This window comes from Platalea leucorodia (genome assembly GCF_965183815.1).
Source record: "Platalea leucorodia genome assembly, chromosome: 2".
In the NCBI taxonomy this organism is placed as follows: Eukaryota; Metazoa; Chordata; class Aves; order Pelecaniformes; family Threskiornithidae; genus Platalea; species Platalea leucorodia.
In genome coordinates, this window is record NC_138824.1 from 7,766,161 (window position 1) to 7,793,979 (window position 27,819).

The window sequence follows — 27,819 nt, forward strand, 5'->3', positions numbered from 1 at the left end:
AATTTTTTTTTAATTTTTTTAGTTGTTTTTTTTTCTCCTTGAAAATCAAGTATTACTTACTCAAGCTTTCTAGAAATTTGTCCTTGGTTTTAGTAGTGCTTTAAGGCTCTTGTTTCAGGCTTCCTGAAGTGTGTATAAGTATACAATTTTCATTTTTATGTGTTGGAAGATTAGCTTGATTAATTATATGATATATAGAAAAACTTACAAGAAAATATTCTTAAAGTATTTTTAGAGTGCATGTTGGTGTAGAGTGCACTGTATACGTAGGCATCTGTTAAAATATTGGGAAAATAACCTGAATCTGGGATGATCCTAATGATGAAGGGGAGATTAAATCAAAGATTTATAATGCTGGCCTGGAGATGTTTATTAACTCTACAGAAAATGTATACAGAGTGTTTTAGTATTATAATGTTTTTCACATTACAGCTAGCTGAGAAGCATTAAGATATGTGTAGTCCTAAATCCTTCTCCTTGGATTATAAATTAGTTCAGTACTGAAAATTTATTCACAATTATATGCTGATAGCAGAGCTGCAGATTGCCTGTACATCTCTTGAGTAATGAGAACTCGATCGCTTGTGAATGTAGAATACTGATAACAGAATTGAGAATTTGACATGCTGCAGGCAGGCAACATGCAGGCTTTCGCACACAAAATGCATTGCATGCCTGACCTACTACTTGCAGTACAGTTCAAAAACACAGAAATGAGATTTAAATTAAAAAAAAAAAAAATTAGAGGTGCCATTTTTATTAGTAAGTCTTCTCATTGGGACTGAACTGGACACCTGTCCACAAGAAGCAGTGAAGGAAACAGACTCCCAATAATCTGAGAAGTTGATGAAATAAGAGAAAAGTATTTTTAGTGCCCTGAACATATTTCATTTGCAGTAGTGTACATATTCTGCAATATCAATAGTGTTGTATCACTGTGATAAACCTAAATATCTAATTATAAAAATTTTGGGACTTTGGGATGAGAGACACTTAAAGGATTGAGCATTGCATTGAATTTTAAGACCCCCTATGGATAGGGGGCTCTTAAACCTGCATCTACCTTTCTACAAATAAGAAAGAATCCCCTGCAAAAAATAATGTTAGTTTATACAGAAAAGTGTAATAACTAATATATACTTCCAAAAAAGGATTAGAATTATGGGTTTGAATTGTATGTAAAAACCAGTGACTTAATTTGCAAGTGTTTGTATGTGTGTACATGCCTATTTATCTTTCATGATATTCTCACAAGTAGTAAAAGCAACAGTATGATTATTTCAGTAGACCCTCATAATGTGTCTTTCAAATATTTCATTCTAGCAAATCAGTAAGATGAAAGAAATAATCTTGTTTTGTGGATTTGTTTTTTTTAAAGCATGTGAATCTGAAAAATGATCGCTTTTCAACAGAAAATGGTGTACTAAAATACTTCAGAGCTAAATGTTATTCACTGTTTCTGTTTATAAATGGCTGTGGTTTTTAAAGTGTTTTTTCAAAGCTCTGAAGTGTTTTTAGCCTCTAGCTCTCGCTGACTTGGATAAATTCATATTGGAGTTCAGATGCTAATTTACGTGACTGCTTTTGAAAACAATTAAATTTAGGTCAAATCCTGTTTCTGTAGGAGCATCCATTAACTCTGCCATTAACTCTGGGAAATCTTTGTGTTTGCAGCCTCTGTTCTTTAACTGACAATTAATTTTTTCTGACTGAGTCACCCACCTTCATGTATGGTGTTGCCAAATAAAGTGCTTTCTTTAAGAAGCAAGGAAACTTTGCAATACAAATAAATTCTGTAGAAATCTAGCATCTGCATTTACATTTTTTATTTCTTATCTAGCATTTACTTTTTTTTATTTTTTCAGGGGAATTCTGGCCTGGGGTTCAGTATTGCTGGAGGAACAGATAACCCTCACATTGGGGATGATCCTGGGATATTCATTACTAAGATTATACCAGGAGGAGCTGCAGCAGAGGATGGAAGACTCAGGTAAAAACTAACTCATTATATACGCTTGGAAAGAAAATGCATCGTTATAAATTATTCTCTAGCAGTCAAATGCGAACTGGGTCTTTCACGGGGTCAGGGGAGGTAAATGACATGACCAGAGTCTCCTTTCTGCTAAGGTAAGAGAGCTGATTTAAGTAGCTTAAAGGAACTGAATAAGGTTAGTTAAGTCCTGTATAAAGGGGCATTTGCTGGTGCCACCTCCGTCTTTGTACCAGTAATTTCATTTAGTACAAAAGGCAAGATGGGGACAGGAGGAAGAAACAGGCATATCAGCATGAAAGTCTTCTCTGCTTGGTCTTTGTATGTTCATGGCTGAAGAACTATGCATTGGTGTTATACATTAAGCCTATCAAGACTTTCCAAACTACAGAGCCATTGCTAAATAGTCATAGCTATTTGGAGATGCTCCTTGTTATTTGACTGCAGTAGTGAGGTGTGCTTACCTCTGTTTCCAAATATTATTTTTCTCTGCGAGGATGCGATGGCTATGCATTATATTCTGAGTCACCTCCAGAGCAATCTATTGCTGTAGCTCATGAAATGGACACACAGGTCACTTGTGGTTCTCAAATACATGGTAGCACATCTCTTAAACAAGAGGAACCAAGAGGAACCACAGGTGTTCTTGTGCTTCTTTTTCCTTATGGACTGAATGCAGAAAGGCTTCCGTCTACCGCAGAGACTGCCACCCATCTGCCAGTCGCGAAGCCTGCTAATGCTCCAAAAAGGTAATTTAGCTGGAAAGATTTGGGATAAAATTCTGAAGCTTCCATGATCTCAGCACTGGAATCTAAGATCTGGGAGCTTTAGCCAAAACCAGATGGTCTAAAATTCATGAAATGTGACCAGATGGTAACAATAACTTTTTTGCCAAAACCTTTTCCTTTAATTCAAAGTTAAAAGTAGGGGGAGTTGGCCAGTTTTTAGAGCAAGTTTTGGATATTTCTTATACAAGGTTAGTAATCTGATTTTGGAAACGATTCTTATTTTTACTGTAATAGTGATGAGGAACCATGGTGGTTGGCAGTGCCTGAAGAATTTACAGTCTAAATAAGACTGTAGACAAAAGGAGTGGGAATAATCTCACGTAACTTTATGACTAAAATGTATCTATCTACCCCTAAGGTAGTCATCTTAGAGTCTCCTAATAGTCAGTGAAGAAAAACCTAAGCATTTCTAGGTTGTGACTCATCTCATCCTAAAGTCAATGTCTAAACTGGAACAGAAGAATCACATCTTAAAAGGGCCTGTATTTTCACTGGTGACTCAAATGAAAAGGAGTTTCTTCAACTAGTTCAGCTGTAGTGATCCATGTTGTAAATGTCTGCATTGAGCCAGATGAGCTTCATGCAAAACAGAGCATGAGGAAATAGCAGTATTTGGAAGTCACGCTATCAAATTTGACACGATGAACAGCATAAGGGAGTCTTAAACCTGCATCTGCCTTTCTACAAATAAGACAGAATCCCTTACAAAAAAAAAAAAAAAAATCTTTTCAAAAGTAATAAAAACTCTTCTAAAACTTTTCTAGTTTAAGCCATTAAGAAGACAGAAGGCATTGCAGTATTTTGTTGTGCTATCTTTGTATGAAATCAAGTATTTCATAACTCATTGCTAGACTAATTAACTAGTGTAAATTTAGCTCATGTTTAGTAATTACTGTGTTTTAAAGGTCTTAGAGAGACCTTCTAAACCCACAAAAGATAGATAGCATACTAATGCAATTCATTAATCCATATTAAGATTAGACCTGGCAAACTTTGTGTTTTGTAATAAAAGTTTAGTAGTACAAGTATAGTTATCTTAATACTAAAACTTAGATAATATTCTTACAGTATAGTATTTGTTAGCACATTTTGAAGCAAAATGTTATAATTGTTAAGTATGTATTTGGCATGGTGGTTTTTCATATTCTCATTTGTAAACATAGTTTACACCAAACTCCTCTCTTATTAATACTGAATATCTGAATGCAATTAGTTCAAATTGGATCTGCAGAATTTTTTTACTTCAAAGAAAAGGGCAAGCATCTTGAAATATGTCTCTGAAACTGCCATTAGGGAAATGGGTTGACTTAATCCCATGGGTTTTACCCTAAATAATAGGAAAATCTCAATTTTTTTAGCTGAATATCACATGGTATGAATTATTATACGGAGTACCTGGAGTTCTGTATGCTCCTCAATGCTCAAAGGTGTTTTTCTTCTGCCTCAGTTTCCCACAAGCTCTTCTAAAACATTGTAGTACATGAGAATTTGCACTAACCCATCTTTCCCACTCTTACGGTCAAACACAAGCTGCATACTTACATGACGCTTTAATGTTATAGAACATTGCTTTTTCAGTATTTTATAGCAAAATGGTGGAAATAATTAAAAAAAATCTCACCACAATTGCCAAGAAAAAATTCTGTCTGGAATTCCATATAAACAAGTTTGTAAGTTTTGAAGGTGAGACTTTATTTTATTTCACAACGTTTTTCCCAGGGAAAGATTCCTCCTTTTCTTGTTTTATCTGGTAAGTGGGTTTCACTTTGCAACAATGCTAGCAAAGACAATCCTGTCATGTTTTAGGAACACCTGAAAATGTATGTATCGGTGATCGTTACTGATATGCCACTGAACAGAAGAGCTATCCCGGGGCAGTCTCTGCTGACTTACATGATAATTAATTTTACATAACAGAGAGTTTATCAGCTAAGGCCACTCTATAGGAACAAAAGCTCAACAACACGCAGTAACATCTGCCAAGAATAGCAATAACCTGAGAATGGGAGATTGGTGTTTATGGACAGAAAAACTATACACTATATATAGCAGTGTGGACTGTTTGAACTGGCTTCTAAATCTACTGCCTGTTTTTAAATCATAAAAGCCTGTAAAATCACTTTTACTGCATTTTACATGAAGTCCTTTTGATCTAACTTAGCTGAGCAAAGTTCTTCAAATAATGAGATTGTGAAAGCGACCTGCAAGAAATGGACTTAATGCTACAGACCCTTGCAAATCTTTTATGTGTATATATGGGTTGAGAAGTGGAGGAGCAGGTCAACTGGAGCTTCACGGAAGTCCAACAAAAACAAATGCAAGCTCCTGCACCTGGGAAGGAGTAACTCTCTGCTACAATAGAGGGTGGGGTTTGGCAGGCTAGAAAACAGCTTTGTAGGGAAGGACCTGGGAGTTCCAGTGGGCAATTTATAGTTATAAGTACATAAATATCAGGTATAAATACCTGATGGGAGGGAACGAAGACAAAAGAGCCAGACTCTTATCAGTAGTGCCCAGTGACAGGGCAAGAAAAAATGGACACAAATTAAAACAGATTAAATGCCATCTGAACATCAGGAAACACATTTTTACTGTGAAGGTGACTGACTGTGGGCACAGGTTGCCCAGAGAGGTTGTGGAGTCTCCATCCTTGGAAATATTCAAAACCTGACCAGACATGTTCCTGGACAACCTGCTCTAGCTAACCTTGCTTAAGCAGGGAGGGTTTGATGAGGTGATCTCAAGAGGTCCTTTCCAATCTAAATGATACTGTGGTTCTGTAATTTGCACCTGAGTCAGCAGTGTGCCCTGGCGGCGATGAAGGCCAGCATGGAGGTCTGCAGAGATGCACAGAGGAAGACCTAGAGGCGACAGTCACATGTTGCAATAAGGGAAATTCCAATTGGGTCTGAGAAAAAAAGAAGTCTCTTTAATGAGGATAGTAAGGCACTGTAACTGGTGGTTCCATGAGGTTATGGGATCTCTGTCTTCAGAGGGATTCAAAGTTCATCTGGACAAAGTCCTGAGTCATGTGATTGAACTTTCAAGTTGGCCCTGCTTTGAGCAGGAGGCTGGACTAGATGACCTCCAGAGGTCCCTTCCAAACTGAATTGTTCTCTGATTCTGTAGATTATTCTTATATGTAAAACTTGTGTGTGGGACTGGAACAAAGGTGATTAAGTTCCTGGGTTTTTTTCCTTTAGTGGATTTCCCTCCCTGAAATGCACTGACTTCAAGAACTAGTATAAGAACCAATACACTGCACAATTCAGATTTTAGAAGACATTTTAAGTGAGTACACTTGCACAAACTCCTAATCTTGCAAAATACAGAAAGCTGTGGAATCTTTTATGATGTCCATATAATAAATAGAAAATAATTTCATATATAGTAAATAATATATAGTAAATAATTTCATGGAATACAAAAGAATTCATTTTGGATTTGATTACTTTAGCTAAATGTGACTATAAAAAACTTGGGACTAACTGAAAATTATTTTTTTTCTGAATGCTGAATACCATGTTTCTTTGAAGCTTTGAGTTTCAAGTCAGTGACAGACAGAGAATATAAAACTTCCAGAAGCAGTAACCATTCCCACTGAGTTGAAGCAGAATTTCCCTCAACAGTTTGATCTTTTAAGACTTTTGATGCATAAAAACTGCCTGCTTCTGTCTCACAAATGTCAGTTGTCCATGGGCAAACATTTACTTTTTAATAAAGGAGCTCTGAATTTAGACTTCTTTTACTCTCTGGAAGAAAGACAATTCCAGTAATTTGTGGCTCAGTGCCTTTTTTTGTTTTATTTGAGCTTATGTCAGAGAAAAAAATACAGTGGTTGGCTCAATTGCCTAGATAAAGCAAAGAACTTCAATATACTATTCCTTCTATTGACACTTATTGATCATAAATGAAATTCTGGCTTCTAAAAGGCAACACACATCTAAAAAATTCATCATACTTTGTGAAAACAAGAGTGATCAGCTTATGGAACTAGAAGCACAGGGTAGTGTATAACTTGATCGGAAAAAAAAAACCCCAACTTAGTAAAAGAATAATGAAAAGCTTTAAATTATGACCAAGTTTAAAAGAGACTCCCAAAATATGAATTTATTTTCAGCAATCGTAAACCAAAACTCTTTTTGAGTGAAAAATCATTCTTTCTGTTTATAGTTTCTCAGGGTCTAATTTCGATGTTATGGTGGAGGTATTTTTCTCAAAACTCTGTCTACAGGAATGAGTGGGTCATATGAGTTCCTTATCTATTGCTTTCAGAAAATACGCTTTTCCTTTTTGTGAAGGCAAGTTTGAAAATGTGAATTTTAAAAGGTCTTGGGATCTAAAAAACAAATAAAAGAGTCTTGGATAGAACAAGGATTAAAATCTTATGTTTTATACTAATCTCATGGTCGTAGGAATCTTACTGAACCTGTGATTCAAAAATGAGTTACTGCATATGTGACTGAATATGAATGAGTTTATTTGCAGGACTGTGAGAGAGATTTGGATGGCCTTGAGCTTGAATTTCAAGGGTTAATGTTGTACCAAAGGTTATCTTGGTATTTGAGCCTGAGCTGTACTCAATAGGAAGGAGGGTTTATATGAGGGCTGAGTCAAAGGGAAGAAAGTGGTTGTGCCTGGAGGCACGATGCCCTGGTAAGCTGCCCGACCTGTAGCTGTTTCATTCATTCTTTCTTCTAGGAAACTGGTTTCCAGTCTCTTTCCATTTGTGAACCTACAAAGTTTTTTCCTTAGGAGTGTGGATATTTGTAAGGACACGTTAAGAAAAGTAGATCGATTGTGAGTTACCTTTGGCAGACTAATCAGAAACAGCACACGTACCTCCAGCTATCTGAATACCATAGGTTAAAAACTACTAAGGCTGTGCAGTGTTTATCTTTCCTTTGTAAACGTGTCTTTCCTGATATTACTCTAATTACTGATTGTCAGGAGGTTTAGGATTGTGAAACTGCAACATTTTTAAGGCATGCTGTGTTGTTCTACCATCACCATAATAGTTAGCCCCATTGGATTTTTTCCCCCCAGCTCTCAAAGTGATTTGGTGTGGGAAAGGAACATAATACGCATGCTGATGGGAGGAAACAAGAACTGAAATAACTTGCCCTCAGTCATCTAGTACATCAGGGAGAAATCTTGGAATAGAATAGCGATTCCTTCTCTCGTATTTCTGTGCCTTACAGGCTTCAGTCAAATGCCTACCAGCAAAGGTTTTAAACAACTTAGATTTGTGTTCCCTTCAGTTATCAACTAACCCACTGATGTGTCAAAGGATCATAAATTTAGCTAGGTATATGTGGCAAGAGAGGAAGTCTTCAGTTAAGACTCTTTCTCACGTATATTTTGTTAATACAAATTAAACTAAGTAAAATTAATTTAGAGGTAAAGATTGCATTCTGATCAGATTTTTAAAAATATTTCTGTGTTTCACTAAAGATGAACCAGAGAGGAAATATTACAATTTCATGTTATTCGCTCAAAGCTTGAAAACTGGAATTAAGAAACACACTGGTATAGCTATTGTGTGCAGTTTACTTGAGAACCATAAAGGCAAGAAGAAATGGAGGAGAGGAAACAGAAGCGAGTCCCCACTTGGTGTTGGCTAGACAAAGGACCCCCTTCAGTCTTTGCTCCATGGGCTGTGCTGACAGTGCTTTGCCTTGGATAAAAAGTCTGAAACCTAAATTCCTGCAGCAGCAGCAGGCACACAGTTGTTGCCTGGTAGTATCTGTTTGTAGCTCTAGATTGCTTACTAAGAAGGGTTGAATTGAGAGTGATAATAGGAAAAAGCTAGGGGCTTTTTCAGATTAATGTGAAGAGCTATTCCCAGGAGAGATCATGTTCTTTACAAGTGTGTCATGTATCTCTAATCCAGTTTGGGCAACTAGCTTTATTTCACCGTCATTATGTATCAAAACAGAAGTGTGTCTGCATTGTGATTCACTGCCTAAGTCCCTATTTGTTAACTTCTGATCTTGTATTAAGCCTATCAGTACCAGGTCTATGTGCGTTGCAATGGCAGAAAGTTTGTTCAGGATGTTATTATAATTACGGTGCTGCCACAAAACACTGATTCATATCTGCACTGTTTACAGCCCTCTGACAATGCTATTAGTTCAGTAGATAATTTAGTAGTAAGTTAATAAGAGACATTCACCCCATTAGGCAAAACATGCTTGCTTTGCAGACAGTCATAAATTAGATCACGAATTATTGACTGTTCACTCTGTCCTGGTTTGTGTTAGGAAGTTTGATCTTATTAACTCTGTTTGTCTGTGTATCTGTGCGTATCATTTTTGAGCTACTGTGGAATACAAAAAAGATAGAATTACCACAGGGGATCTACATGAAAAAAGGCAGGTCACAAAATCAAAATCCGATTTTCATACATTATTTTTGAAGTTCAAGATGGCTTACTATGACTCAAGTTTGAAATTATCAACTTATTTTCATCAATGGAACATGTGACCATGTAATTATCTTTTCTGTTACTTCACTTTTCTTTAGCTGAATCCTTCTTTTTCTCTTTTTTCCTATGTAAATTTTACATTCCTTATTTGGTGTTGCAGAGCCCCGGCATGCTTCGGAATTTGATTGTATTTCTGCTTTTCCTACTTTGAAAATAATTTGGTAGACTGTAAAAATTCTCTTATGAGGTGCAAGAAAGAAAAGGGAAATCGTGTTTTAACTGCTGAATTGTCAGGTAATTGGAACAGAATTTAATGGGAAGAAAAAGGTACTTCTCTGGCTTGTGGCATTTGAAACTAGTGAATTTTAGGAGCCTCTTTATAGACAGTAGTGATGGATATTTTTGTAGAAGTTTTCTTTTGTAACACAAAGGATCAGTTTCCTTTCCCCCCCTATAAGTTTCTGAGCTGTTTCCCACTAATTGAAAGCACTGCTTGTGAGTAACACTTAAGCAAAGTAGTGTGTTATTAGGACTAAAGATACACGGCAGTTCTTTAATGCCCATTGCACTAGGTATTTCATGCAATGGTACTGAACTGGTTAACAGGGCTCTCTCCCAAGAATTCCTTTAGTACCCATTCTGCCTGAAATTACAATCGCCCCAGAGTGCTGCAGCAGCAGAACAGCGCCATGCAGCCAAATCCAAGTGATTATTTCATCAACATGTTTGCACTGCTACCGCAGTTACGAATTTAAACAGCTCAGTGATAATTTATCTGGAGTAAGAAGCCTTCTGTGGTTACATACCTTAGAAATCATCAGCTCTCTATGGAGTCTAGCGTTAGTCAAGGAAAAAATATTTTGCATCTGTTCCTGTACTCGACAGGTGTAACCCTCTGGGGTACTGCTGAATTCTTCATTTCTTTCAATTCCCACCGAAGCTGAAAATAAGATTTTGGATGAAAAAGAAACTGACTTAAACTATCACAAAAAAATTAAGTTCCTTATGACCAGCAAAGATCTGCTTCTAAAACTTTGAACAAAAAGCTTGGTCAACTTTTTTGCTTCTGAGAGCCAAAACCACTAATACATGGTGAGACAGTCTGTTCATACGCTGTCAAAACTCTTGGCTGTGGTTTGAATAAACACTTCGGACTTCCAGACTTCAGCCAAACCATATTTCCTGACAATACCTCATCATTGTTGTCACATTCCTTACTCCACTTTTACTTCAGCTGTTAGCAGGGCTTTTAAATTTATTTCCCCATGGCATGTGAGTTTTCATATCAAACTTGCAAGATGTGCGAGTACTTTGTTTGGATGTGTTGCTTACATCATGCCATTCTGCATGTTACTCTGAATCACACCATTGCAAAAAGCAAGATTTTTCTTTTTTTTTTTTCCTCCTTACCTATTTGCATTCTGCTCAAAGCTGCAGCTAACTCTATGTTAAGCGTGTAGCCTAATGGTACTGATGCTTGGAAGCTGCTGAAGTTTCTTACCGAACTTGCACTACATGTTTTCTCCTCCTTCATTTTTTTTTTTTAACGCTACACCTTTGTTTGGAATAGCTATTCTCAATCAAACCAGAGCAGAAGGGAGGGTTTTCTACTTGTTAGTGCAAGCGCCTAGGAGGCAGGACTGCTTAATTTTGTTCTCAACTTGCTATGCCTGATCTGTGGCAACACTTTTCTTCTTTTGTGCTAAACTTTCCCCATTTGTAAAATGGGTATAGTGATCATTATCTTTGCCTCACGGGGGTTGTTGTGAAGCTTAAACGAGTTCATATTTGCAAAGCACTTTGAGAGCCCCAGATGAAAAGTGCTTGTAAAAATCCTAAATCTGGAATTGCCTTCTGGGTTATCTGTTGTAACTGGTTTTCCTGCACAAACCTGAATCTGCTTCAGACAGTGCTAGTGTCAGTCGGGAGGATTTTAACCACGGGTGAGGAACAACCGAGTAGTTTGGTGTACTTAGCAGGCAAAGTGTATCTCCAGTCCCAAGGAAGCGCCTCGTCCTTCCCGCACTGGACTCGCTGAGGCCTGGCCGAGGCCGCTGCCTCTCCTCCGGGCTCTGGGCCTCGAAGCCCCCGCATGGCGCCGGAGCCAGCTAAACCGGAGGGCTCGGAGGGTAAGTCAGGGAGGGCTCGGAGGGTAAATCAGGGCTGCGAAGCCGTCCCTGCCCTCCACCACACCTACAGAGCCTGGCCTGGGGCATCTTCCACTACCTGCAGAGCAGCCCTGCAGCTGGGAGGAGCTTTGCAGCTTCCTGGTGCCTTCATTCATCTCAGACTTTACAGGGTTTTGTTTTTCTTTCCCCTTTCTTTACCCCGACACCTTCCTCTCGCAACACCCCGCAGCTACCTACACCTCGTTTTTCCCATTCTTCGCCTCTCCGCTGTCCCACTTTGGCCTCTGTCTTTGAAGGGCAGACATGGATACTTGTTGTGTGAGCAGAAGTTTTCCTCCTGGCCACCTTTAGAGGCAGCCGGCTGCCAGAGCCGCCCAGATCGACAGAGGCTGGATGCGCTGGGAGGTTCAGCGCTCGGTTGCTAGTGGGAGTAGTTTCGGAAGGAAAGCATCGTACATGGCAGTGGCAGGAGACGAGACGCAGAGAGACTGAGGATACCTGGGGAGTTAGAGAACGGACGGAGGAATGGAAAAATGTGGTAAGAGCAAAGGATACCAAAGCTGAGGATCGAGCCGGATGAGAAATGGAGAGGGAGAAGAAATGCAGGGTGGGGGAAGCAACTTTATTTTGGGAGGGGGGGAATAGAAAAAGGAGATAGCCATTCCTACAGATCTCGCAAAAAGAGTTTAATAAAGAGAACGTGACACAAGTCTGAGAGCCCATTTGAGGGAAGCCTTCTGGAGCGCCCGCCAGCCCCGGCCTCCTGCCCACCCTGCTGCCCACCCTCTGCCTTCCCCCTCCCCTTCCTGCCCTCTCCTGCCTGCACTCCGCTGTCTGCTTCCTCTGCCCTCCCCTCCATGTCAAACACAAACATTTAAACCAAAACCTGGGCTGGTGGGGCCTGCCGGCTGATCGATCGCTAGCCAGGCGTTTGGCCGGTGACTGCTGACTTTATCTGGCAGAGCTACTGGCCTGAATCACCTCACGCTTGTGTCTGTTCTGCACTAGTTCCAGTCTATTGCTTTTAGTAAAGTCATACTTGATTTCCAGTAAGTTAAGGTGGGAATCTCAGGTCTGGTAAGTACAAAATGGTCTTTTATGGGTGGAGAAGTGTTTTGATTTGTGTTTTATACTGGTGTGTCTGGCAAAGGGGAGGGCTTATCCCCAACCCAGCAAGACCTTGGCATACATTTGTGTATCACAGTCCCTAACTCTGCTTGAAGACGGTGTGACTTATGCTGGGGGGAGAGGAGTCCATCTCATGCAGGGGGCATTTTAAAAGGAATAATGTGTGAAATCAAAGATCATAAACTCTGTACAAGATTACTATAGGTGTGGCTTACCTGGCAAAAGAGAGTTAATTTGCCTTGAGTTATGCTAGCCAAGCAATAACTGAAGGCTTGATGTCGCAGAAAATCATTTCATTATAAATGATTTAGAACAGCTGTACCTCCAAAAGCATTATACAGTGACAGGACATCATTCTGCTTTCAGGATGTTTGTGATAAAGAAAAAAAAAAAAAGAAAGGAGAGGTCCTCCTGTTGTAGATGTACTTAGACTTGACTTTTCTAAGTTTATGCTTGAGTCTGTCTGTGTGCAAATTGAATGGGTGTTAGCTACTCCTTCCTCCACCCCACATAGCTACACCCTGTGAGATGAGCCACCATCAGCTAATAACTACTTCCCATTCTCAAAGTGTGTGTAAGGAGGTAAGGCTCTTCTGGGAGGCATTAAAGCAAGTGGGGTTTTGCTTCTCTCCTCACTCTGCATTGGGTTTGTCTGTGAAGCATCCATAACCTCTCTGAATTTTAGCAGACACAAAAAGAATGGTACTTTTTTGTAGTGGTGTTGTTGGCTCAACCTTTGAGTAGATATGTGAGAACTTTTAACTGTATGGGTTTGGTTTTTTTTTCCTAAGGTGAGGATGTAGAGAAGATATTTGGAGTTGATATGGAATTTACCACTGTTTTTAGCTCCTGGATATTATTGACCATGTTGCATGAGGTCATCATGAGCAAATTTTAAGTAATACCAAGTCAATACCATGCAGTCAGCGTTCGTATAGTTTATGAAATTTCAGCTCTTATATAGCTTCAAATAATAATAATAATAAGGTCAAGTTATTGATTTTGAAATTAGTATTAGTATTGATATTTTAGTAACAAATTCACTCCTACAGCTAAGAATTGCTTCAGATTAACTGCTTACGAAGTTTTTTTTGGAAATCAATAATTTACATTATAAATGCTTAGTGCATTTGGTAGTAATAAATTTTTGAAAGTTTTCAATATATGTGGCAATTTAAGTTATACAGTTTCTTTATTTGACTTGTAATTATTTAAATAAGCTATTTTTTAAATCTTCCTTGCCCTGTGAACATTTCCCAAAGGAGTGCTGGCTGCATCACTGCATAAAAATTTGCTATCTACAAATTTCATGTCTAAAAAGACTTCAGAATAATATACTAAAGCTGAGCAAACATTTTTTGATACAAGATGAGGTCCAAATTGCTTTTCAGTGGCAAAGGGAAAAGAGTAAATCAGGGCTTCCTTCATTCACGAAAGTACCGGCAAAATCACCTTTCAGCTCAGGTCTGAAGGGGAACCTGCATTCACCATCCTTCTCTCGGTGGGGAACATGAGCCCACATCTTCCAGAGGAGTAATCAGACCATTAAACTGAAGGGGCTATGACATCAGTGTATTTTATTCTTTCCTTCCAAAGCTGTTTCACTTCCTCAAAGACAAGTAAATGTTAATTGGGTCAGAGCAACCTTGCAGTGAGCGTGCTGGTTTGAGAGTCAGGTAGAGGTTGTGGACCAGGGTCTCCTCCCTATGGGTGTCTTGAGCACTGCTCAGCGGCAATCTTACATGCACATGCATTAGTTCCTATTGTTGTTACCATTTCTGTAATACATTTAAAGAAATCATCAAGTCAAAGCAAGAGGCAGAATTTCTTTCTAGTCTTGTGATTGAGGATGCTTTCCTGAATAATGGGAGATTTTGACTGCAATTTAAGAAGAGCATTATATTATACAAAGTGCAACAGCTTCAGTGATGGAAGCAAAGGTAGTTAAAGTGTTTTTCTAGGAGATAATATTGGATAACAAGACAGCAGATTGTTGTCTTGATTTTTGTTTCCCTGAGTGTCTAATCTTTTATTTTATTTTATTAAATTTTATTTTAATTCAAAGCATATTAGAATGAAATTTATTTATCGCTTGACTGGAAAATTTATTCAGCATAAAACAATGCCATTTTTTGTCAAGAAAAAACATAACAAAAACAACTTTGAGCTGAGCTGCATTTTTTTCAGAGTTCAGTTATAAATCTGTAGGTGTTACAGCCAAGAGGCGTTCAGATAGATAGAAAGATGAGTGGTGGTTTTTCCATCCCTGAAATTAAATTAGTGTTGCCAGTAGTTCAGCTATATGCCTTTGGCTTGACGAGTTTGTCCAGTGTGTCCTTTTTTCTTATGATGAAAAATCAGTTACGAGATGTAAGAGATTACGTCCTGTTTCCTAACTACAGGAGAGAAACAGAACCATTAGGGAGCAATGTTGGGTGTCTCTTCTAACAAAAGGATTTGGGGACATCAAATGAAACTAATAAGCAGCAGGTTGAGATATCCATAAGGAGATATTTATTTAACTGGTAGCGAAGCCGTGGAATTCATTGACAGAGAACACTGTGGATGTTAAAAGTTTATGTGGGTTTTGAAAGCAGTTAAACAAATTTGTGGAAGAAGAATCTATTCAGGGTTATTAAATGAAAAAAAAAAAAAAAAAAAAAGTATGTCTGACTCAGGTATGTCCAGAGTTGTCGGCAGCAGAAAATGTATTCTGGGTAAATATTGTGTTAGCACCTCTCCTTTACCATCTGGTAAAGGCCACTGCTGGAAGGAAACAGCAGGCTAGATGGACCCCTGCTCTGGATTATGGCTTCATACAACTTTTATCTTTTCTGCGAGTGAACACCTTACTCCACACATTGTATCTCCGATCTCCCCTACAGCGTGATCATTCAGGCAATAGGGGCAGCAGTGTTTCCTTTAGGCAGAGGGCTTGATTTCTGGGTGAGCCGCCTGGCCCTGGGTAGGGATGCGGTCGGTGAGGTTCAGCGGGGTGGCCTCCGTGCGAGCCTGGCTGATGGCCGTCTTGCCTGCTGCCAGAGGCCAAGGTCTCTGATTTTAATCTATGGGAGAGGTTTTTGCACTACAGGGTTGTGACTGTTCTTTTTCTTTTTTTCTATTTTTACTCCTGTTGGTAGCCATTAATGGGCCACCTCTTGAAATCAGTCACTGCATGGCAGGTTGTGGAGGGACTCAAGCAAGCGCTAAAAGATCTCAACATTGCAGAGCTGCATTAACACGGCCTTTTACCTGTGGTAATTGGCTGTAGATGTATGGAGAACATCGATCCAGGTGGATTTCCATGCTAGATCTACTCTGTCAGTGTCTTAGCTGGCCTGGATATCTCTGCATGGGATTTCACTGTGCCAATTTGATGCAATATGAGCTGTCTTTGCGGTCAGACTCTCTTGGATTCTAGATATTAGCTTGGTGGGTATTTTCAACTAAGAGGTGTGTATAAACACTCCCAAACAAACAGACACCCTGTGATAAAGGCACACTGCCTAAGAGGATAAAAGGATCTGTTCAGTGTGGCAGAAAGTGTTAAATGAAGGAGAGCCCCAGCCTTGCCCCAGGAAGTTCTCAGAACTAGGCTAGAGTGCAGAAATGATCCAAAGTATTTTAAACAACAGATAAACTGCTTTTTAGCCAAGTTTGTGCCTGGAGTGAAGTCTTACAGCTGAGTTTAAGACCTTAAAAAAAAAAAAAAAAGCTAATGCTGCCTCTATTGAAACTGTGAATCGGAACATATTCAAGCTTCTAAATATATTTTCTTCTAACAGTTTAGAGGCTGCAGGGACTTTTCCATTCCTAATTATACAGTGCAGTATGCTGTCTGTTTCTGACTTGCAACTTCAAAAATAGAAATTAGAGTTCTAAAGGAAACATAGGGAGAGGGGTAAAGAGACGCTGCATATGATAAGGAGCTGCTCCGCTAATATTTTTACTGATATTGTTACCAGTTGCTTGTGTTTCAAATTCAGTTACTATTATGCAGACCTCTTAATACATTGACATGTCATTAAGATGGCTGTTGTTTTAAAAGAAATCCATGGGTAACTAAAGCAGTAGCGAAGGATAATAAATCTAAATGTCTTACGACATTTCAGTGGCTGTGCTGATTGTGTCTTGGGTCCCAGCAAGGTCATGTCATTAACAGGATATGGAAGCACACAGGCATTTCAGGCAATAACACATTCTGAAATTCAGAAGTATTTTCTGAAATCTGAATTATTCCCTGACAATTTGGGCTCCAGCCTCTGTTCTGGAAGTAAAATAAAGCTCAAAGTCCTCTGGTAGCACACCTGCAAGTCATGCTGGTGTGACCTTAAGCCCTCCTGGATGTGATCTGAAATTTTTGACTGCATTACAGTAGGCATTTCTGTCTCCTAAACTATCTCTGTGCTCCTGGTATGCAAAGGAGGAATTTCCTTTGTCCTTTTTGCTTTCTCATGCAACCTTCTGGAGGACAAGGACTAGGACTTCGCGCTAGTGGGTCCTGGACGTGGGAATCAGAAAAGTGACTGAGACACTGCGCCGATCCGGAGGGAGTGAGCTGGATCTGCGTGCACAGGGTTTTTCTGCTGTTCCTCTGCTTCTTCTGCATTATGCCATTTAGGCAGGAACCCACGAGAAATCAGCTTTCACTTGGAAAGATAGGTGGCTCTTTTCTATGCCAAAATCACTGCAAAAATTCAAAGGAGTGAACAGTGAACTGTGGGGGTAACTAACACAATTTCAGGTCACCCTCCATAACCTCATACTGAGAGGTGTGGGCTGAAGGCTGGTGGTATGCTGAAGGACAGAATGGGTTTCCATTATGCTGTAGTAAAACCTACACATTACTTAAATCGAAAACATTTGTAGGATTTTTGGTATCAGTCTCTATCAGGGCTGACAATCAAGCCAGTTGCTGGTATGAATTATAAGGCTGCAGGAGCATGGCACCAGGCTTAAACAAGCACACCCTGCTTTTCGGCAAGACTTGTTAGCTCAGCCATGCTCCAGCCTTCAGGCTCCGGATGGCCAGCACACCGAAACTGGTTTGCCAGCACAGGTGGAGAAAGCATCCGTCCGGGTGTATTTACTTACAGGAATGCTGTGCAAGAGTGTAGTTTCTATCTTTGCACACACACAAACACTCACACAGCACCACCTTTGTGCGTGGTGGAAGTGTTTGCCCTTCATCTCTCGCTTCTGAAGACGTTACAAGGGTGAACGCAGCCAGGAAAAGGCAGGGAGCTGCTTCTGTTGGTTATCTATTATTTATGCTGAGTATGCCTGGAGGCTGCACTGAGGGTTAGTCCCTGTTTGAGATGAGCCAAGAAGGTGTAGGCTCTCCTCTGGAAACTTTATTTAGATTGTAAACAGGAGATAAAGGAAGTGGGACGTAGGTGGGGCTTTAATCCCCTATTTGAAGATTATGAAAAAAAAAGAAGTTGTGACCTGCTCAGGGTTGCACAGGAAGAGTTGGGGTGGCACCAGGCCAGCATTTTGGGGGAAAAGATTATATTGTTTTCAATGTATTTAATTGTAACAGTTTAATGCCACTTGCTAAAGAATTCAGAAGATTGAAGGATTATTTTTTTTCTCTCAGAAATGCAACATTCCGGTTTTAGTCCTTATTTACTTTCCTCAGAACCAAAGACAATTCTGCTCTTGCTAGAAGCATAGGTTAGATTCAATACTTCAAATAGTGCTTTCCTGTTAAATACAGCTGGGTTACCATTTTATTGTACCAATATTTGCACATATATTTAAATCAAAATCACTCCTAGGATTTCAGATTTTTATTAAGTTCAGCTCAAATACTGCTGTATCATTCATAAATTCTGCCCCTCCCCCCCAAATCATAACTTTTATCAAGTATTATTTTCAGCCAGTAACCATTTTATGAGATATTTGGAATTTCATTATAAAGCACATAAGTGTCAAATTTGGGGTTAGGATTGGCTGATACCTTCATCAGACATTTTCATAAGCACTACATCCTCTCTAGGTTCCAGAAATAGCCAGAAATTTTCTTCTACTGCTAATTTTTTCCCCTTTATTTTTAAATTGGACATAGCAGTAGTTTTGTACTACTTTACAATGTCAGAAAGGGGCCTGAGGGTATATGTGAATTTGCTACAGAAATTGGATCATGTGTCTAAGGATTTTTATACCTAAGGAAACAGTATGCCCCAAGGTACGTACGTATCACTGGCATTTAGTTTTAGCTCTATATTCTGTAATTGGAAAGAGAGATCTGAAGACTGCTGTAGTAAATTTGAGATCTTTTATTCTGAATTCTTAGTTGAAATAATAAAAAAAAAATTATTCCTCTTGGAAAGAAATTATATGGGCCAATGCCAATAATTACATTTTTTTATCCTTATATGCTGTAAATTTTACTTGCTATGGGATAGGAAGGGTGTGTATAGAATTAAAAAAACAAAACTAGGGGAGAGAGAATCAGTCTTCCCTAACTAATGGACTAGACTGACTCTCCTAGGCTCAGATAGTGTATTTATATTACTATTCACTGATTTCTTGAAGAAAGGATAATAACCAGTCCTTTCAGCCTGTCACCTATAATCTTGTGTTCCTGCTTAAAGTGCTGTGTTCTTGTAACTTCTGGACGAGAGCAAGCATCAACCCCTTTATAGGGAAACTTTGGCTAAAAAGGTTAGACAAAGCAGGAAAAAAGAAACAAAGTGAAAGTTTAGTGCTTCTCTCTCTTATTTATGTTGTCTACCTGATACCTCCATACTGATATATGGACATATATATCCAACTGACATATTCCATAGTTCTGCACTGATTCTTCCTTAATAACAGCATTTTTACCTCAATTTCTAAGCTTTAACTAAAGAATAAATAAAGTCCATATGAATTTAAGCTTTTCTGAGAAAACACCTAAAAAGATTTGCTTAGAAATAATCTATTAATGTTGGCCATTCTACAATAGAAGGCATGGTAACTGTATTTGTGAGAAGCAGGGCTGTCCCATTAATAGATTGCCAGTTAGTCTGGAGGTGTCTGGATGATAACTAAGACCTGTGGATTACTGCAGCCTTTAGCATCATGACGTTGTCCCACGGAGCACGGATGTTTCCCTTGCTCCATAGTTGGTTCCAACTAGCTCCTTTATGAAGCTGCAAGTGGGCTAATGCATCTTGGCAGGACGATTTGGTCTTCTGGGGCTCTTTGCTGCCATACTAGGCTGCTTTGGATTTCTCCTCAGGGCACCATATTGCACAGAACAAGTGAACAGGATGATCATTACCAGTTGTCGTCTACTATATTTCCAATAAGTGCCTAAGGATTGTACTTGTCTTATTTACTTATGACTTGACTGAAGCAGTTATCAGCTTTTCAAGGATGTCTGCACAGTTTCTTGAAAACAGTAAACGTGAAACTCAGAGGAAGGTAGTCATGTTTAGAACAAACTTGGAATAAGCCCTTGAAGAATAGTATTTTTCTTTAAGTAATCCAATCCTTTATTTGCTTTGAAGATAGCAACAATGGTTGTAAACCTCTTTGTCCCTGACCTTCCCCCTTAATGGCAAAATCTCTCTCATATTTCTTGTATCAGTTGTAACTGTCGTGGCATGATTATAGTATGTGTTCTATATTTTACGATCCAGGGTCCTTCATATCTGAATTATTCTACAGAGGTCTTTTAGAATATATCCATTTTGTTAAAGTATTTAGATGAGCCAGCGAGCTATGGAAAGAGCTGCCTACCTCATTTTAACTTGACCGTTACCTGCATGGGTGATTCTACAGACAAGAATAAATTTAAGTATATGCATAATGCTGAGCCCCCATTTGAGTATTTTGGCTAAAATGGAAATAGGATTACTTACACCTCAAAAATTAATCAGATTTATATGCTGTGCTGAACTGAGGAAACAATAGCATGAACATTGCTTTCAGGCTTATGTTCTTTTACAATATGGTTAGAACATATTTTCATTCTTTTTTTTTCAGCATGGCACATGCAGTTTCCAAAACACTTATAATCACATGTTGCTTTTCATTGAAATATGAGTAAATTTAGTCAAGACCTCTGTGAACCTGTATCATCAGCAGATGCTGAGATTATATTGTTAAATCTTAGCAATTAAAGTTCTGCATCTTAAGAATGTTTTTAAGAATTCTTTTTGTATAGAATTAGAGAAAATAATTTCCTCTAGTTTCTTAATCTTTGCATAAGTCATTAGCTATAGCTTAGAATACAACTTCCTTTTCTGCTTTCTCTCTCACTAGAACTTTTTACAATTCATTATAAATTTTTACAAGTTTTTACAATCTTAAAAAATAACTGTATGAATAAACCTTACTCAAAGAAGTATATGGTGTTAAGGTTTACAAGCAGAATGATAATAATTTAAAAGTGCTGAGACTGTTAGATAAATGCATTAATATTAAAAATATATATATATTTATGGTATCTTGTTGTGGAAACAAAGAAAGTCATCTTGGAACAATTTTCCTCCTGCCTGGATTTTTTTGTGTTGAATTACTGTAGTTATTGGTGAAACTATAAGGATCTCTTCTGTTGAATTTGTATATTACTATCTGAGATTATGAGGCAGATCTTCTCCTTGGCACAGGTCTGAAACTGTGCCTGAAACTAACTTCTACATATAGTGTATACCCACCTAGAGGCCTTAGGAAAATTTTGAGATAAATAGAGAAAGGAATCCATGTATCAACTGGAATACACTTTTGCCATATAGTTGTCACATGGATATCTCAATGAAGCCAGGAAAATACGTTGGAGAGCTGTTTGCAAGGGCAAAATAATTTTGCCCCTAAGTGGTAAGACCATACACTTGATCATCTGAAAGAATTTTCTTAAACTGGATTTACTGACTTTTTTTGCTATTATTATTTTAGGTTTGTATTGTTGTGGCATTTATAGGTCACTAAAAGAGCAGACTTCTTACAGAGTAGGAACTGTACTGTAAAAGTTTAAATAGAAGGAAAAAGTATCCCAAGCCCACTCTCACAGACTTCTGTCTTTAGATAATAACAGCTATGCCAAGTATTGGCCCTGAAAACTTTCTGCATAGATTTTAAGAAGAAAAATATGACATCACAGTCTGTGTGTTGCGACGTTGCTTCAGCTTTCTTGTTTTATTCTCTTCTCTGAAATGCTCTTATTTTATCATGAATAATGGTTTGTGTTTATCTTCCAAGTGCTCTATATTTCTAAATTTAAAAAAGATTCTAGAGTTTCTAGATTAATAATAATCCTAAAATAATTTAGCCGTTATGGGTAAGGTTAGAGTCATCTCGCCAGCTTATGTCATTTATTTCATTGCACCATAGACCTGCTGGTTTAGAAGTCTGAATATTCTCAAAGAATATATGTAGACCTCTGAGATCATTGCATTCTGTTGATCTAGTACTGGGTCAGCATGCCCTCCAAAAATTGTGTTAGAGCCCAAAGAACTCTATAGTCACATATATATGTGCATGCTTTTATGCATGTGCATGTATGTTCTTGAATATTGTATTTCTTTTATTTATGAAAACTAAAAAACTCAGGTCTGTTTGTGAGGGAGAAAAAAAGCCTGTAGGTTCGGAGGGGTATAGCAGGGTATCTAGCACTGGATGTGTTCGTCATAGCAGACTGGATAGGTTAATTGTCTTGTTACTTCTGCACTGACAAAGTTTGTATTTGTATACAAACAAAATACTTTGTGTGAAAGTATTTCTATCACTGGATCAGCTTTGTATTCTCTTACTCTTATATTCATCCTACACTAGCAGTATTAAATCTGTGTATGTTTTACTAAAGATAGTCTTACTGTTTTAAAGCAGGTAACTCTAAAAGAACAAATTTTAGACACGAAGGTGAGATTTCTGTTGGAGTGTAAATGTTCTTTTCCAAAGGGTCTTGCTTTTTTAGTGAACGGAGGTGTGTGGCTTACTGATTTTGGCAAGTTAATTCCATGTTGTTTATTTACTTTCTCCAAAATACATGCTTTTTTCCTTAACAGAAAGCATCACTGGAGGTTTTATGAGAGGTTTTAGGTAGATAGGATTACCTAGTAATATCAATACTTATCAATGCAGAGCACAGAGTATATGAAAACAAAATAAATGTAACCCTTCTTTTTAGTGTTTTTATAATCTTTCCCCAACTTTTCATCTTCATAACTATCCAATGGTTAGGATCCTATAGTTTGTTCATTAAGCATGGTATAACCAATTGTATTTCAGATATGACAACAATAAAAGTCATAAATTTCACAAGAATCATATATATAGTGACGTTAATAGAAAGACTAGCAACTTAGACATAATTACTGTTTTTCTGAGTGGGAAGCACTAGCAAGATGTATTCATTATTTATTTAAAAAAATAAAACAATTTAAATTAGAGCACTTATTAATTTTACAGCCAAACCACACAATTAAACATTTGGAAAATTAATACTTCTGGCATTGAAGGAAAGCAGCAAACCAAACCATTGAATGAAAACTGGAAACTTTGCAATACAGTATTTTTATCACAAGGGAACTGTCAATTTTGTGACCTTTCCAAGTTCAACCAATTGTCAGATAAAGGCTGCTATCAACATTTTCTCCTGTAAATGTTCTTCCAAAAGGCTGATAACACAGAAAGTCTTTGGTTTCAAATAGTTGTGGTCTTTTTGTTGGTTTTTTTGGTTTTGTTTTGTTTTTAATCAAAACCAGCAACACAAGAACATAACAAAAATCCATCCTAATTTCTCAGAGTTCAGATAAACTTTTGGTAAAGCTTCATTCTTCCTTCTTGCGCTAAGACTCCTGAGCAATACCCAGCTCAAGTGGTGTTTTGCTGCAGAGAGTAACATTCGATGGTTGATCTTTATGTATAGAAATGTAGAGGAAATGGGAATATTTTTAGCAACCCATATTTTCTTCGCTGATTGTCCTTTCAGACATACAGAAGAACACATTCATTTACATATGCCTTTTTCTTCTGTACCCAAAATACTTAGAGGCATCTCATAATAAATGTACTTCACATAAGAGCAATAGTCTCGGTTCATCTAGTTCTTTGGAATTTGCTCTTCTCATTTACCCTCATTTGCAAAGAAAGGATGGCCCAGTAGTTAAGTCATTAGCCTGGTCCTTTGGAGATGGGTTTTAGTGCTCTCAAGGTGTAGATTTCTTTCCAACTTGGACAAATCTGTCAGATAAGGAGAATACTACTCCATCTAACCACGACATTTTGAGGGTGAATATATTCGTTCATCCTCAGATAATGTAGTAAACACCCAAAGAAAGAATATGAGGGAATTTTATTAATATTCTATGAAAAATAGATGCTATTACCACACAGTAGATCTTGGAGTCTACAGTCAGTGGTGAAAACATAAACAATGACATTTACTCAAATTATGTGGCATGAAACATTCTCTCTTAAATTGTCTACGTTTTGTAGGACAGCATTTTTACTTTGACAACTTACAATTCTTTGGCTCTGATGAAGAAATATGAGAGATTTAAGGAGGTATTTGAATGATTACTGGTCTTTCTGTATTAAATTGAATCAACTGATTTCCTTAAGACCAACTGTAGTAGTAAGAGCATCCGGCATGAATGTTTTAACTCGATTATATTGTTTAGTAAAAAGTGTTTTAATGAAGTCTGTAAAGACAAGTTGTTTATTACTCATTTCTATCACCCTGTGGATCCAGCCCCAATTTATGAAGGAGGATGGTAGGTGTAAGTGATTAGGTAGACTTTAGTTTGAATCAGGTATGTCTTTTGGAGGGACTAAGTGTTCTGTTTCTGTCTCATTGCTCATGAAGCATATTGCATTAAGTCTGTCATCTGGCAGACTTCCCAATGAAGTGTTCTTCATTTTACAGCACCACTGACAAAAGTCTGTTTGGTCCAAAAGAACAGCTGAAGCATTTAGTATCTATGGTTCTTTGCTTTTCTTGTAGGGTCAACGATTGCATCTTGCGAGTGAATGAGGTTGACGTGTCAGAAGTCTCACACAGCAAAGCCGTGGAGGCCCTAAAAGAGGCTGGCTCCATAGTACGATTGTACGTTCGTCGAAGGAGACCTATTCTGGAGACTGTGGTAGAGATCAAATTGTTCAAAGGACCTAAAGGTAAATAAGAAAAAGACAAGACATCCATTTTAAACTTGATGCTTGACCTCTCTTGTAGCTCAAATGGCATCTGACTTTGACGATTTGTTAACGGGTTGACCTATCAAATACTGAAATGCAGTTAATTTAGGATGGTAGAACTTGAATTCATGGTTGCGTGTCTCTTCCTGAAATATAAAGGAATACAAGGAGTTGTGATTTGTTTCATTTGATGTTTACTGTAGAGATGGCTTGTTACCTCACGAAGAAATGCAAGATGCAGGCATATTATGCTTTACATTGGCAGCACATACACTGGTGCTGTTGAATACAGAGTTTCTGAATCCTCCCTTTTTTCAGAAGGCAGTATGGTTATCCAGCTTAGCCTTTTTACTTTCATGTTGATGGTTTCTTCTGCAGTTATCTTTGGAACAAGAAGACAAGAATACTAACTTACCCAGATATGTAGAAGAATTTTATTTTATCCTTCAACAAAATTACATGGAAGTGTAACATGAGACTTTCACTAGTCTAAATCAGCTTTATCACTTCCAGCAGAACCTTCCAGTTACAGAAAAAAAAAAAAAAAAACCAACCACAAATTCCTTTCTAGAAGCATTAGTACAAATTGTGAATATTATATTTTCACCTTTCCTTTTGCAAAAAGTTTTTATTTGCGGAAGTGTTATTTTTAACAAATTTAATTTTATTGTTTTTCCTGCCTGAAATTTACCTCTGGCTGCTGTATTTTTCTTCATAGCTAATTTCTGGGCAAAGAAAATGGATATTTTCACAGTACAGGAGAATAGAATGAACAGCAGTAGATTTTTGGATCCATAATAATTATTTCATAAGCAAGTCTTTAATTAATGGTATATACATTAAATGAAGAAATTTGTGTGTCTTTTAATATATGCCATGCACATGACATTATTCTACCCGTTTCATCTACAGTGAATAACCAGTAGCTTTTTCACTGATTTCCCTTATATCTCATCTCATGTGAATGTTACAGTATGCTTCTACATAGTTTTTATACCAATTATGGAGTATATTTGTTTCTAATACACTTGGAATTCTTGAGATTATCCATTCATAATAAGCAAAGATAGTGCACTGCTTTCAGTGTTGCACTATACCTCATCTGTGTATATCATGGTTATTTGACATAGCAGTATATTCATCATCCTCTACTCTTGGCAAACAGTAAGATACATTTAAGCACGCATCTAAGGGTAACCCCCTAAAAGTCTGGATTCTTGTGGTCAATTACAATGCTAAATTGACTTTCTAATAGAAAAGCATCTCTAATGAGATTTTGTACGTGTATGAACTCAGAATAGTAGTGCAGGCAGCAGTGTTTTTAAAGCTTTGGAATTAAACTAAATGTGTGATATGATAGTCATTTCAAGTAACCTAAGGCTAAAGAAACTAAAATTAACCTATCCTTTCAGGTTGTGATGAAACAGTAAAAGTTATTCACCATGACCAAATTTTTGCTGCATTGTGGAAATGGACAAGAGAAGCAATCATTATCTAATAACGTTTTTGCATCGTGTTTGTTTTGATTGTATGCCTGAAACTATTTATTTTTACATTTATTTTCATAAAATAGAGTGGATACCAAAAAGGTGCCTTCTATGACAAGCTAGAGAAGCTTTGCTGCTTAGTGCTACAAACATCAATTTTATAGCTATATTCTTAGATGAAGTTTACTACAGATATATGCTATAGTGATTTTTATTGTTAACCTGAATATCTTTTTTAAATTTTCACTTCAATATTATAGAAATAAGTTAACTGGAAGCTTGGATGATGAAAAAGTTGACGGCCTAGTTCTTTCAAAAGCCAGGGTTTTTATCTTTATAATTTAGACCGTAAGGAAGAATACCCTTGTATGCTTTCTATATTCCACAGATGAAAAAAGCACAATGAAGAAAATAGGTTGTAGATTGGTTGGAAATCTTATCAATACTAATTATAATATCTGTAGCAGTTTTCCTTTGAGTTTTTCAAAATCTTCCATGAAAAATAACCTGTTGAGAGGCATCAAACTGATGGCAGAATTTGAGAATAAAAGCTGTGAATCTTGGCTGTATGTTTCAGTGCTAGTCCCTCGCGTGATGCTTATCTGCTCATATTTCAGGTGATTTATCTGTGAACTGCTCTTTCACACCATTACTATAAAGTGCAAGAATAATTTAATATTTATAGACACAGTGTTTCTTACTTCTCAGAGTGAAATTGGGATGTTTTGGTGTCCAGAGCAGGACCTGAAAATCGGCGTGGTAGTTCCCACGCCATTCCTTCCTTCCTACTCACAAAGTGAATCTGATTTTAGACAAGGCGGCTGTTCCACACTAAACTTGGAGTAGCAAATACCTTTTCAGTTGCTTCTTTTCCTGTCTGTCTCTATCAGTATATAACTCAGTATATGCTGAGTTCATTCCTCACTGTGTTGAGAATTTACCACATGAAAGCAAGTCTTAGCTTCCATAACACCATGTAAACTCAGAGATTGCTGGCTTGCCGGTGTGTGTGTAGTAGATCATAGCTTTCAGCACTTTAAGGTGATAAAGAAGGAAATTTTCAAGGCTTTTTATATAAATAGTCTTTTAATTTCATCTGAGGTATTCAGGACGAGGGCTCTTACAAGCTGAGTCCAGGAAGGTTAGATTTTTTTTAAAATGTATGTTAATTTTTCTAGCTATCAACCACCATATAAAAGACATCAGCTAATTTTGCAAATCTATTTTGAACTTAAAAAGTTAAATATGCATTGTGTAGCATGGCTTTGGGCATATGTCAGGGGATGGGTCATGGTAGTGTGCTGCCAAGTGGTCCCTGTTGAATGCAGATCCAATGCAACTGTTCCAAAAGCTGTCCCAGAATCCCACGCGCTAAGAGGCCATGTGACTCTTTAACTTGACTTTTTGGGAAAAGAGGTAAACAAAGATGTAAATGAGTTGTGTAAAGAAAAAATCAAGGTTTCAAACAGAACTGCAGCTGTGTAGGTATTTAAAGTTGTGCATTCATCAGTTTGCCACAGCTGATTGATAACATTGGCTGATGTCTATAGTCTGTGTCTTGAAGGCAATCGCTGACTGTGATCATTGCAGGATCTGCCTCTCCTTCCCGTGCTGGGGACATTGTCTTTTGTATGCCTCTTGTATGTCTCTTTGGTCAGACATACAATTTTAGTGATTCACTGTTTGGCTTTGCATAGCATTTAGTAGTAAACAGTAGGTGTTTTATTTCAGTCACTCTCAG

At 37.8% G+C, this 27,819-nt stretch overlaps 1 protein-coding gene across 6 annotated transcripts in view; it reads left to right on the forward strand.

The window, feature by feature from the left end:
* Positions 1-27,819, forward strand: part of DLG2 (discs large MAGUK scaffold protein 2) — a gene marked incomplete at both ends in the record, with an annotated part of 1,048,402 nt that overhangs the window by 695,115 nt on the left and 325,468 nt on the right. For all 6 annotated transcript variants that reach the window (XM_082337994.1, XM_082337996.1, XM_082337997.1 and 3 more), the window contains 2 exons: positions 1,866-1,990; positions 24,401-24,570. In XM_082337994.1, coding sequence (XP_082194120.1) covers positions 1,866-1,990; positions 24,401-24,570 — 295 coding nt within the window. The remainder of the gene's footprint in view (positions 1-1,865; positions 1,991-24,400; positions 24,571-27,819) is intronic.